The 14,803-nt window shown below is 32.1% G+C and overlaps 1 protein-coding gene across 2 annotated transcripts; it reads right to left on the reverse strand.

The window, feature by feature from the left end:
- Window positions 1-1,349: 1,349 nt before the first annotated feature.
- LOC143253086 (muscle LIM protein 1-like) lies at window positions 1,350-14,224 on the reverse strand. 2 transcript variants are annotated; one of them, XM_076506308.1, is made up of 4 exons: window positions 14,024-14,224; window positions 6,689-6,816; window positions 2,760-2,934; window positions 1,350-1,829 (listed from the first exon to the last, which is right to left on the reverse strand). In XM_076506308.1, the coding sequence occupies exons 2-4, from the start codon at window positions 6,801-6,803 to the stop codon at window positions 1,799-1,801; spliced, it is 321 nt and encodes a 106-aa protein (XP_076362423.1). In that variant the 5' UTR covers window positions 6,804-6,816; window positions 14,024-14,224; the 3' UTR covers window positions 1,350-1,798. The 2 variants fall into 2 exon arrangements, with proteins under 2 accessions (XP_076362423.1, XP_076362424.1); XM_076506309.1 differs by lacking the exon at window positions 14,024-14,224 and adding an exon at window positions 7,115-11,923.
- Window positions 14,225-14,803: the final 579 nt, after the last annotated feature.

Raw genomic sequence — 14,803 nt, forward strand, 5'->3', positions numbered from 1 at the left:
TTAATTCGTAATTGTCAATTAATGCCTTTTCGACCTTGTACAGCGTGCAGAATGTTGTTCTAAGTTGGCCACCTGTAGTAAAACTGTGACCAACTTCACTATGTACAATGGAGAGGAGGAGATATAGAAACTATAAGATATATCAAAAATACTGATTTTTATACGTATGCTATTATGTTATGACATATTTTATTGTATTTGCATTGAATATATATGCATGCATCTATACAACTTGGAAAATTCATATTTAAGCCGGAATGTACATATATACATATCCACTAGCCAACGTGTATTCCATGTGCATGCATGTATAAATATAAAGTGGCTGCAAGATCCAGTCCATACACCATTACCGTATAGTTCAATGGTCCCTTCAATCCAGTGTTTACAAACTCTCTATGTAGCTACTTGGTATAAATATAGTAGCTCTATATATTTTACAAGCATATACATAACATGGGGTATGTTGATCATCATGCATCGTACTAATCATACATGCAGGACCACTGTGAATGATAACATTCTGCCAATGATATCAGAAACAATAGTCACCCAGTCTGCATGAAGCCATTCCAAAGGTTGTCATAGTTTCCTGAGAGAACATCGTACACCAACGATATAAAAGAAAAACATTGTAATATTGGATTTAATATTAATTCCTCTCATTAGATTTAGTAGGTAAAATAGAATTCTAAGGGGGTTTAAACGTAGTTGGGAGCATTCAGTTTAATTTGCCGAAACAAGGAGTTAGTAAATGACTATAATAAACTTCTCAATATAATGAAGAATCCAATACATAGTAGGTTCTATGCATCTGCTCTTACTATTCACTCCTGACTCCCCAGCGATATGTTTGTGGACTTATAACGCTAGAAAAAGTTTCGATACCCGTGGTGGGCAGAAGACAGTCCATTAACTAGTTTTATGCTTAATTTCAAACAAACAAACAAACTATTAACTCCTATTTGTAACTGTTAACATTAAGTATAAAGTGTATTTTATGTAACTTTTTGCAGCTATTCACTGTGATAGTTTTATAAAAGTGTGATTTTCTTATAGCAAAGCCACATCGGGCTATCTGCTGAGCCCACCGATGGAAATTGAACCCATGATTTTAGCGTTGTAAATCCATAGACATATCGTTGTACTAGCGGGAAAGGTTTATAAAAATAAAATGATATATCTCTCCACAGAAGTCACAGTACTTGTCAGAAGTCAGAATAAGTGAAGCTGTTTAACTTTTAGTTGAACACACCACTAACTGATAATTAGATGTTTCTTATGAATAAATATTACATCAAAAATTATTAGATCTCTCACACGAAAGAAGTAAAACAACTCTCCTAGCATATGTTGACACTTATTTAATGAATAAAAAGCGTTCCACATTTTACAAAGTTCTGAACAGAGGGCAGTGTATGACGTAACAGCACTGGAGATGTATTCCTTCCCCAGTGTCGATTCTGCCGGAGTACACAAACAACACCAACTGATTCAACGTTAAGCATATTATAAACAATACATTAGAATAGCATTAGGATATTTTAATTGACATATTTTAATATGTAGATGTATCTCTTTTATTATACAATCCTGCACTCTAATTGATTGGATTGTATATATTTTGTTTACAAATTCGTTTTGATGTAACTTATCACATAAATTGAAATAAATGATGAAAACATTTAAAACAAAAACTTGTAATATTAATAATATATTATCCCCGTGATTGATCGTCTTCTGTTGTTTCTCCTTCAGGCACTCGCTCTTTAGTGAACAAAAATAGAATTCCAGAGTTTTAACCGTAGTTGGGATCAGTCGGTTTGTTGCTGAAAAATGTACTAGTAAGTGAGTATGTACGTATTAATTATACAACAAAATTAAACATTATTTTCATAAACAGGACTAAACTAAGTTATAAGTTAAATCTCCTACAATAAGTAATAGTATTTTTCATTTCATAAAATATTTTAATTGGAAACTTCACATTCTCCTAAAGCAATTTTTATTAACGTATAATAAAGGTGCCACGTTTGAATTGCTAAAACATATATTTTCATGTGATCTTTAAATCCTATAAGCATTCGTTTCTTCCAATCAAAATGATGAATATTTAACTTAATAAATAATTGATTAGGACGATAATATATGATCTTTATATAGTATATGACCACTAGCAACAGAACCTCACTACAAATCTTTTTCAATTACCACAAAAATGGCACTTTGTTAGATTCATGAAACACTCAAATGATAAGTAAGGTAATATTAATATTTTAACTCGACGACAGTGACATCTAAAGTGACTTTTTAAATTCGGCTGATATGGGTATTAGCATTTTAATTAAAATAAAGTACAAAACTAACAAGGTCGAAACGTTGTTTTGTACTTTGTTTTAATTAAAGTTTTGATACCCATACCAGCTTTCTTGAGAATACATTTTTACTTCAAGTATGTTTCTCGTCGTCACGAAAGTTACTTTTAATTTGTTAACTGCTCACGTATGGATATCGTATTATTCAACACACCCACTAGATCTATCTCACTTTTTTATTGTTACATATTTGTATCTAATTACCATAGGATTTTATCAGCATCTCCTAATCACAACTACAAGAATCACACAGTTTTAATTCTATACGTATATATAAGATTAGCTTTTGGAGATTTATTTCATCATTTTATTACCCACCCAAACACTCCACATTTGCCTAACTGTTGTACTGGAATTATTTATTTAGTATTTTCTATGGTTTACCTCATTGCAGTTTCAACATTTCCTAAATGTGCACCTGTATCCATACTCAAAGTTCCTGCCCCTTGTCCAAAACCATATCCCTTGGGTCCAAACTTCCTGCCGTAGCACTGTTTGCAATAAAGTTCCCCTCCGTGTTCTGAAGCATTTGTGCTATCCAAACTCTTGCGACAAAGGCCTATTCAGGAAACAGATAAGATGGTAAAGTAGTTAGAAAATTTTGAAGCTACGGGACGAAAGAAAGAAAAAAGTTAGTTCAAAGTTCACACTTACCTCTTTTTTGTTTATAAAACAAGGTTGAGTTTATTAGGAGCTACATACAGACTGGAGTATAAAGTGATCAATACCAATATATAATGGTTTATTTCGTTATAAACTGTAACTGAACAATTGTTTTAAAATGTATTAGTTATAACTGGAGTACAATACAGGCATTGAAGCAAGAAAATCAGTCATCTTGTTATATAATCTAACAGTAAGTAAGCTGCATTCATTACAAGAAGTAACAAAACCATAAGCTGTATTCATTACAAGAAGTAACAAAACCATAAGCTGTATTCATTACAAGAAGTAACAAAACCATAAGCTGTATTCATTACAAGAAGTAACAAAACCATAAGCTGTATTCATTACAAGAAGTAACAAAACCATAAGCTGTATTCATTACAAGAAGTAACAAAACCATAAGCTGTATTCATTACAAGAAGTAACAAAACCATAAGCTGTATTCATTACAAGAAGTAACAAAAATATAAGCTGTATTCATTACAAGAAGTAACAAAACCATAAGCTGTATTCATTACAAGAAGTAACAAAACCATAAGCTGTATTCATTACAAGTAACAAAACTATAAGCTATATTCATTAGAAGAAGTAACAAAACTATAAGCTGTATTCATTACAAGAAGTAACAAAACCATAAGCTGTATTCATTACAAGAAGTAACAAAACCATAAGCTGTATTCATTACAAGAAGTAACAAAACTATAAGCTGTATTCATTACAAGAAGTAACAAAGATATAAGCTGTATTCATTACAAGAAATAACAAAACCAAAAGCTGTATTCATTACAAGAAATGGCAAAACCAAATAAGGTTTTTTGGCTTGAAATAATAAAACTATACTTTAGTAAATTCTTCTTATTATATAGGCGTACTTATTAAATATTTAATATTTATCTAATTAAATGGGCTGTGGCTTCTTGTTTGAACATTACTTGTAATTCGTGTAGTTGCGGAAGACGTGAATAATTTCTACTTACTCAGCTTCCTGTCTGACAAGTAATCTTGAATGATACTGGAAACTGGCTTGCAAAGCAAGCACCACTTATATCATTATTTGTTTACGAATGCTGCTAGAGAACTTTAAAGTTCACTCTTCTTAATTAGATAATAAGATGATTCGACATTTTTATGTTAATATCGGCTTCTCTTTTTATTGAAACTGTTAGCTGCCGTTGACGCCCAGTTATTGCATCACACTGAGTAATTTTGTTTTTGCCTGTTACAACATTCATTGTAAAAATCCTCCTGGAAATATTTAAGCGAAATACCTTATCTTATATATAAAATAGATACGAGACAACAACAGAAGTTATCGAGATTAGTTGTAGTATCGAATGTATATTTCTTTAGGTTTTTGATTAACTAATGTGTTTTTAAGTATTCTTTAAATACTAAAATCACCGAAAGGCAACATGATACATAAATATTTGAGATAAACGTATTTCAAAATCAGACACAGTCTATAGACTTCCATAGGAAACTGTAGGAGTAACAACAGTCTATGAAAGGTCACAGTAACGTGTAGGAACTTAAAGAGTTTCCACGAAAAAGTGAACGTTATACAGTTTATTTAAATATGCGGTACCGATAGAGCTTATATTAACTTATGATACCTATAGAGACAGAAACACGTAGTGTAGGTAGAGTTTATATTTACTTATGATATCCATAGAGTTATGAACACGTTGTGTTGTTGGAGTGTATGCTAACCTGTGACACTGGTAGAGTTCGAAACACGTAGTGTTGGTAAAGTTTCTACTAATCTATATTACCTATACAGTTAAAAACATGTACTGTTGGTTGAGTTTATACTAACCTGTGATAGCTACAGAGCTAGAAACACGCAGTGTTGGTAGAGTTTATAGTAACCTGCGATACGTATAGGATTAGAGACATATGGTGTCGGTTGAATTTATACTAACCTATGATATCTAGAGAGTTAGAAACACGTGGTGTTGGTAGAGTTTATATTTACGTATGATACCTATGGAAATAGAAACAGGTCATGTTGGTAGTATTTATACTAACATATGACACCTATATAGTTAGCAATAAACGATGTTGGTAGAGATCATTCTAATCTAGGATATATATAGAATTAGCAACACATGGTGTTACCTGAGTTTATACTAACCTATAACACCTATAGAATTAGGAACACGTGGTGTTAGTAGAGTTTATATTTACGTATGATACCTATAGATCTAGAAACATTTTATATTGTTAGAGTGTGTACTAACCTATGATACCGATAAAATTAGGAGTACATGTACGTGTTGTTGGTGGTGCTCATACTAACCTATGGTACACGTGGTGTTTCTTGAAGTTATTTTAACCTATATTTTAACAATATAGTTATATTGTTTGTAATTAAGCACAAAGCTACACAATGGGCTATCTGTGCTCTGTCCACCATGGGTATCGAAACCCGGAATTTAGCGTTGTAATTCCGCAGACATGCCGCTGCGTGACTGGAGGGCATATAGTTAGACTTTACATTAACCTATGGTACCTATAGAGTTAGAAACAAGTGGTGTTAGAAGAGTCTATATTAACCTATAATAGCTATAGATTTAGAAACACGTGGTGCTGGAAGAGTTTATACTAACCTACAGTGCCTATGGGTTAGAAACACGGAGTATTAGTAGAGTTTATACTAAGGTATGACACCTACAGAGTTAGAAAGACGTTGTGTTGATAGAGTATATAGTAACCTATGGCACAAACAGAGTTAGAAGCAAAGCTATCTGTGCTCTGCCCACCACTGGTATTAAAATCCGGTTCCTAGTGTTGTAAGTTCACAGACATACCGCTGTGCTACTGGGGAGCCGAATTTAAAGTTGAAGGTTTCAACATGTCATCTCATCGTAGTCCTACCGAACTGAAAATTAGTGAACACAGCATTTTTAAACTACTGTTTCTCAGTCTTTATATTACAATTTTGTAGCAAAGACAAAAACAATTGATAATGTTGTTCAAAATCCTCGAAATATTTTAATAAAATTGACTATTTCATATCCCTCTTGAAGCGAACTTCATTTCTTTCCCAAATAAAAGTAGTTAATTTTGTTAAAGCTACTCATAATATTGGAAGTGTTAACAAAAGCGCTTCTCGGTGACACAGCGGTAACATACAACCCAAAAACTGAGATTCGATGCTCATGACGAGCAATTCTCAGTTACACCATTGTGTAGCTTTGTCATTTTCAAATAGGTTTAATTTTATTCATTTTGTAATATTGATGAATGAAATGTTTAGTAAGAGAAAAGTAGAAACTGTTGACAACCTTTCCAGAATACGTGGGGTTTGCAATAATCTCTCCACTTGACGCGTTAGACTAAAAAACTACATAAAGTAACAGTACAAAACCCATCTTAAACTAGATTTTAGTAAAATGTTACCGTGGCAAGCAACAGCTTTGTATCGTTGAAACAAAATCCATGAGTATAAATATAGTAAAATGAGGACAAAATTCTAATGAGTCCAATTTTATAAGATGTGATATCATAAATTGTTTAAATTTTATTTTTAAAAACTATAGTGCTGTTATGAAAATATTCTCTTCTAAGAGTAATCCAACCCTGTGAAACTGTCTATTGGAAGGTGCTCACATTAATTAATGGTCTTAACGATTAAAAACACTTACCACATTTGAAGCAATTCTTATGCCATTTTTGGCCAGCTGCCAACATCTCTTCGGCGGCATAAACGGATTTGCCACATTTAGGGCATTTGGGTTGCTCAACAGGTTTGAAAGGCATTATAATGGGTTATCTGAAAAAAATAAAGGAAACCATTTTATGTGTTGATTTGTGAGTCAAAGTACATAACGAATATGATTTATGTGAAACTCAAACAAGATGGGTAGTATTAATGTAGTTAAAGTATTTGAGGCATATTAATTTTATTGCTTCACCTTTATTACCTGAACTGAGAAAAATAAACATTTTTTGTAATACTTTATTCAGTGAAGTAATGGTGTGTGTCTATTAGGGTGGGATAACCAAAATACTAGAAAGTTTTCAAAACTAAAATTAAAAGATTTTTCATGTAAATGAATAGAAAACATTACCTTTATTAAGATACGCAATTACTCTAAAAACAATATAAAGACCAGAGAGATATGCACTTCGTTTCAACTTGAAATGTAATCACAGTTAAGCGCTTAAAATACTCTGTAGTATCACTGATGTTGAAAACCATACCAACGTTTAGTTGGAAATACTGTTTCTGTTAAATGTGGGACCCGGTATGGCTAGGCGGGTTAAGGCGTTCGACTCGTAATCTGAGGGTCGTGGGCTCGAATCCCCGTCGCACCAAATATGCTCGCCCTTTCAACCGTGGGGGCGTTATAATGTCGCAATCAAACCCACTATTCTTTGGTAAAAGAGTAGCCCAAGAGTTGGTAGTGGGTGGTGATGACTAGCTGTCCTCCCTCTAGTCTTACACTGCTAACTTAGGGACAGCTAGCCCAGATAGCTCTCGTGTAACTTTGCGCGAAAGTTAGAAAAAAACAACAAAAGCTGTTAAACGTGTAACTGATACTCCAACGCGATAATGCATTTTTAACAAGTATTTATGTTGATATCCTGTTCATAAGAAATGATGAGCGCAGTTGTTTTTTTGCAATCGTGCAAGAAACACTGAATTAAATATGTTATAATAATCTTTTTTTACATACTAATATCATTTAAATTTTTACATGACTGTATATATTTAAGGCTAAACAGTTCTGCGAATTTTCCCCGAATTTGAATTTGAAGGGCGTACGTGTATGTAAATGATTAATTCTGCTTTTTAGCTAAGAAGAACTCAATAGCTAGATTTCATAATCATTATAGTGTATAAAATTTCTTTATCATGAGCCAAATTGAAAATTTGTGTTAAGAGTGTTTTGAATAAGTAATAATGTTTTGATGTAGACAAACATATATGGCAACTTAGACGGATAGACTGATTTCTTAAGCAAAGGTCAAAATTAATATCAGGTCACAAACCTCTATTTAAAAGAAAAAAAAAAAAAAAGATTTGTGGCCAAAATTTCCTCATAGTGTAAATCGGGAAAGATATGCGTATAGTTCAAACGTTTTACTTATGTTGTGTGTTGCTAGAGCTTTTCAAATAAGAATTTATTTTGTAACATTTTTTTAAGATATCATTAGTTTTACACCGATTTTATTATTATTTTAAACTATAAATACAGAATCAGACTAATTACACGTGATTTACTCCTTTTTAATTTCATTAGTAGTAAGTACCAGGTGGACTTTCTTTACGCCATTTATTTTCTTCCTTACAATATAATACTGTGACATTTCTGCTAGACCTAAACATTTCTAGCGCATGTATTTTTGTCATTTCTGACGTATATAATCTCCTACAATCAAATGTCACAACATCTCTGTTTGATGAGCGCACTGCATGTTTTGTCTTGCAAGAAATGTTAAGGTTTTATGATATTCATTTTATATCTTTTACAAGACGTACCACAACAGATTAACGTGTTCTCTCTCTTTAGAACTAAATCAAATTAATTTGAACATAAATATTTGTGCAGGTGCTTCTCAAGAACATAATAATTTTGTAGTTTCAGAAAAACAATAACATGAACTAATTATTTTGAACAATTATCAAAATTATGTAAAAGCAAATGAAAATTTTGCCATTTTATTTGTTACCATGAAATTTAATATTTTGATATTTACGGCGTTTTATTTCAATCGAAAACTTACCTAACAATCATTATTTACAATTGTTAAAGAAAGTAAAATTAAACATTCTAAAAATATTTGTTCCATTTTAGTTAGTGTTTTTCTCGAATTGCGGTCTTGAAACTACGCTAAGAAATCTTACCGCCCCAAAAAAGGAATTAGTAAAAATATTTATCTAAAATTAGCCGGAGGCTGAGTCAGAAACGTGCTAAAGACAGCTAGAAACAGGGAACTTCACTGTTACCCGCAAGTCCTTGGCACACTCAGGAACTAAACATAAACCGGCGCAGTTCGGCTAACATAACTTAAACTTCTATCTTGGCCCTAGTCTTGTTTGTGATACTTTTTCGGAAACGAGACTCATGTAAATTCTCAAGTGTTTTACAATTACGAAATCAAAAGTAAAAAATTACCTAAAATATTTCCAAGCTTTCGTTGAATATACCATAACATAATTTAATTTGATGTTGTTTTTGAATTAAGCACAAAGCTACACAATGGGCTATCTGTGCTCTGCCCAACACGGGTATTAAACCCGGTTTTTAGTAGTGTAATCCCGCAGATATACAGCTGTACTACTTAAAGATAATTTAGTTTGATTAACGTTATTCGTGCTTTACCTAAGTTTAAAGGCATGAAAAGCAAAAACAATCACAGTTTCATTGAGATTGAAGATGAAACCTCACAGGCACTGTTACTGTGCTTCTACGTTTTGTTTGGTTGATTACACAAATGGGTTTAATTGTCAAAAATGATTAAACACAGAGTTTCTAAGTTAGTAACTGTAATAACATAATGAGTTATCAGTCATGCGAGGCCTGGCATGGCCAAGCGCGTAAGGCGTGCGACTCGTAATGCGGGGTCGCGGGTTCGCGCCCGCGTCGCGCCAAACATCTTTGCCCTCCCAGCCGTGGGGCGTTATAACGTGATGATCAATCCCACTATGCGTTGGTAAAGAGTAGCCCAAGAGGTGGCGGTGGGTGGTGATGACTAGCTGCCTTCCCTCTAGTCTTACACTGCTAAATTAGTGACGGCTAGCACAGATAGCCCTCGAGTAGCTTTGTGCGAAATTCCAAAAACAAATAAACAGTCATGCGAAATATTACTATTAACCTTAAACGTTGCATATTCAGTAACTTCCATATAACTTTTTATTTTGACTTACATGACTTTTAGAGAAACATTTCAATGAAAACATCAAGTAATAAATGTTAAAGCTATTTGTAATTTTGAAGAAGAATGAATAAGAGGGTTCAGTTGATTTACTACAACAATTGAGTTTAAATATATTAATACATATTTTCCTCAAAACACGGTGGAAAGACAATTGTTTTGAAATATTTTATTTTTTTGTTCAGTATGTTTAACATCACATAGTGGTTAGGGTGTTCCTCAATCTACGAATTGTGAGTTCATTTCCGTCACTGATCATACTAGACCTTTCAGCAATAGGTGCGTTATAATGTTACGATCACTCTTACTTTTTCTTAATAAAGCATTAACTAAGAGCTGGAGATGGGTTTTGTTGCCTAGCTGTCCAGCACAGCAAAGTTAGGAAGAGCTGGTGAAGATAGCCCTCAGTAGTTATACGCGAAATTCAGCAAACAAATTTGCTCAATATTTCAAGTAACATATTCTATATTGAATTCTCTGAAATCCATGTTTAAACATACTGCCCCAGATGAAGTCCTAAAATATACTTTATTTTCGTTAATACATTATACAAACTAAAATTTCATGTTACCATTAATAAAAAAAGATAAATTTATCTGTTTTAACCTATAGCTACACAATTGGCTATTTATGCTCTGTTCATCAGAAAGAAAAACCTCAGATTTTAACGTTCTAAATCTGTACACTTACAGCTGAACATATATGAAGAAAACAATTATATATATATATTTTTTTTTACGGGTAAGTCTTAATTCAAAACTAAACTGTATTTCTGAACATATATTGCATCTTTATCTTTGACATTACCCAGGACTTGAATGTAATCAATTCGTAACTAAACATTCTTTTTTTTTTTTAAATAATAAATTATAAAATTATCAAAGTTAGATATGAACATATAAACTTCCGTTTTCTGTATTTAGATCAAGCATGGAACATAATTGAATGTTAAGTAAAACAGCAGTGCATTTCAATCGAGCAAGATGTAATCATGTTTTACTTTACTTTATATTGCGTTCTATATTTTTTTTTCTTAAGAGCTGTACTTAAGTAAATCTCTAAAAGATCAACATGTGGATTATTTAGATGATAGAAATGTGTGTAATGTTTAGAAAGGAACAATTTAAAGGCTAGTGTATGTAATGGATATCTATAAGACGATACCTAAAGAAAAGAACCGTATTCTGTATTATATGATTCCATTGTTTGTATAGTAAAGGTACATATTCTCTATTTTTGTGTGTATGTATTGTTTTATTTTAGTATTTGATTATCTTCACCTAACTGAAATGATTTCACCTTCTTGAAAATCATTGTAGCTTCCTTGACTAATTATAATTGGTTTTAGTGAGATATTTTCGTGTTACATAACCAAACTTAGTTAAGAGTATCACGTTAATAGCTTTTAAAGTTATGTGCCTATTAAATAATTTCAGAAGATGATATTTATGTTTTACGTGCCTGTACCCTGATGTTCTGCAAAGAGAGTAACAAGAGTAGAGATAAGCTACTCTTCAAATGCATGATTATGAATAACAATAATTACCTTAACATTCTCTCTTATATATATTCCGAAATATCTACATACGTAAATATAGAAGGTTTGAATTTCTCTTTGCGTAGCTCACCTTTTCTAATCAAGTTTTGTGCTTTTCCTAGATAAAAATATAATTAATGACGCAATGCTTCGATATTTAAATAATCTATCCTTCTAAACTGGAACTAAAAGTTCATATATACTTTAGACATAGAGTAGATAGATAAATGAATCCACAAAACATCACTTGTTTTGTTGAAAGACTTTCCTGAGATCCCAAAAGTCGCTCATATTTACCAGTTTTTCTAATATACACGAACATGAAATTTGCTGTATAGCATGTTTCCTTTTATTTAATATTGAAAGGTTCCTAAAATTATAATTATTTCATTTATATTTAATAAATTTAATTTTATTCGAGGAACAACATAACTCGAAAATCTAAAACCTCTGCTTTTGTAAACCTTCCTTTTTGCAACACCTATCATATATTAATATGTTAAGAATGTACGTAGATTCAAGAAACTAACTTAACACAAAGCTATGAAACCCCATAACTCAAGTACATTCGAAATATAGATCTTTATAGAGCTCTCGAACAATCGGGTTATAAGATTATTACAAAAGTTAATAACTTCCTACACCCCCCACAGAGAATAAGCCTGGGTTTGGTTTGAATTTCGCGCAAAGCTATACGAGGGCTATCTGCGCTAGTTCTCCATAATTTAGCAGTGTACGACTAGAGGGAAGTCATCACCACCTATCTCCAGCTCTTAGTTAATGCTTTATTAAGAAAAAGTAAGAGTGATCGTAACATTATAACGCACCTATTGCTGAAAGGTCTAGTATGCTCAGTGACGGAAATGAACTCACAATTCATAGATTGAGGAACACCCTAACCACTATGTGATGTTAAATATACTGAACAAAAAAATAAAATATTCCAAAACAGTTATCTTTCCACCGTGTTTTGAGGAAAATATGTATTAATATATTTAAACTCAAATGTTGTAGTAAATCAACTGAACCCTCTTATTCATTCTTCTTCAAAATTACAAATAGCTTTAACATTTATTACTTGATGTTTTCATTGAAATGTTTCTCTAAAAGTCATGTAAGTCAAAATAAAAAGTTATATGGAAGTTACTGAATATGCAACGTTTAAGGTTAATAGTAATATTTCGCATGACTGATAACTCATTATGTTATTACAGTTATTCTCCATAATTTAGTAGTGTAAGACTAGAGGGAAGGCAGCTAGTCATCACCACCCATCGCCAACTCTTAGGCTACTCTTTTACCAACGAGTAGTAGGATTCACCAGCACGTTATAATGCTCCCACGGCTGAAAGAGCGAGCATGTTTGGTGTGACGGGCTTTCAGAACCCCGACCCTCAGATTACGAGTCAAGTGCCTTAACCACCTGGCTATGCCGGGCCGGAAAAAAGCCTGGGAAAAAATAAATTAGCCATATATATTTGAAAAATTATATAAAATGATTTACATTTCGAAAACAAAGGATTTTTAAATATTATTTTGCATATAATAAAATAATTTGTTTTAACTGCTATTAAACAATCTCGATAAAATTCTTAAAGATTATAAACGATATAAATATGATGAATGAATAAAAACTACGAGAAAAAATAACTGTTTACATGAAAGGCACCGCACATGTACGTTTTTGGTTTATGAATTTATTTAACAGTAATGGCAATATTATCGTGGTCTAAAAATGTTTCAGAATTGTCTGACTTTAGATGAATCTTCTAAGCAAGCTTTTCTCCCACATTACGTACCAGTTTGTTATCTATCTTGATTGTTTCGAAAAAAACCGAGTAAATTAGTTCTCTCTCCATAAAATATCTGTAATCGATTTTAATTGTAACAGCGACAGAAGCACAACACTAGGTTATATGTGAAAATATATTTGCAGTTATGCAAAATGAACTGATGTTAATAAACTTTTAGTTTAAGTAGACTGTCTCGTAATAACTTCAGATTTATACTTTATGTTAAGTTGTCGACTTCATAGTTACAGTAGAGGACTTTCATGGCAAATAACATTATAAATATTTTAAGTAGAGCCTTGGATGGTATACGTTAAATCCTGTGAAAATGTGCTACAGTGACATTTCACAATTACATTATTAAGGCTATTGAAATATTATTTGATAAAGGTAGACGGGAGGACAAAAATCACGAACGTCTTCAGTAAAATACATAACAAATACCAACAGACTTATACGTTTTATTTATTTTCTATAACAATGGTTTTCTTTAATAAATATGGCCAACAGGGCATTTATTTCACTTTCCTCTCCTTACCAAATTTTACATTTCGACATCCTTATATTCTGTAAAATCAGTGGATTTAGAAATTATGAAACAATGTTCGAGAAGTTATAATTATGTCGCTTTTGAATGGTCTATAAATTAGTTAACAATACTGATAAATATGCTGAGACGAAGATTTGCGTTAAATTCGCCACAAACATTCAAAAGTTGTTTCGAAATAAGACTACAACGTTAAATTGTTACATATCAATTAAGATCTTACCTGTTGTATGATGTGAAAAGACTAAAACAGACCTAATACAAGGAAGTAGATAAAATAGAACCGTAAGTGACAGCAGAAACGTCGTAAGGGCGTATTTTCTAGCATTTTGCACACGGTCCGCTTGTACCCGTCAGGTACCATGTGCAGTTTTTAGCGTGCTATACAAGACAATTTGAGTAGGTGCTATACCGACATATAGGGTAGGTGGGAGAAGATGCTTCTGTTACGTTATTATTGTGTGACCTGCTCATCCCTCAACAGGATCAGATTTCACTTTTTGTCATCAAGTAACACAGTCATTCGTTGAGAGAACAAAAATTCCAAATCTGATACTTTTAAGTATTTTTTTCACTATATAGTCTTCTGCAGAATCGAATTTAATTAATTCTTTAAATGTATTTATTGTTCTTTTAATAGTATTTGTTTTATAATTAGAAACCTCATCCATTATAAAATTTTAGGTACATACAATGCAGGGCAATGCATTGAAGTCACAGTTAACTTAGAATTTCACACAGGTAAGTAGTAATTTAATTAGATAAATAAACGAACAGACAGATAAGTTACTTTCATTACTGTTATTATTATTCTTACTTAACACAATATGTGTTATTTAGTTTGAGCCTCTTACATTTTCCTTCAGACAATAAAAAGAACACACGGTAACTGTTTCCTTTATAAAATTGATATTACTTTATTAGAAAAACACTCATATACTAAAGGTCCACTTTTATCTAATTTTACTGAGTATTTATGAAAACGATCATTTTACGAACTAAA

The sequence above is a fragment of the Tachypleus tridentatus genome, chromosome 6 (genome assembly GCF_004210375.1).
Source record: "Tachypleus tridentatus isolate NWPU-2018 chromosome 6, ASM421037v1, whole genome shotgun sequence".
NCBI classification, from domain to species: domain Eukaryota; kingdom Metazoa; phylum Arthropoda; class Merostomata; order Xiphosura; family Limulidae; genus Tachypleus; species Tachypleus tridentatus.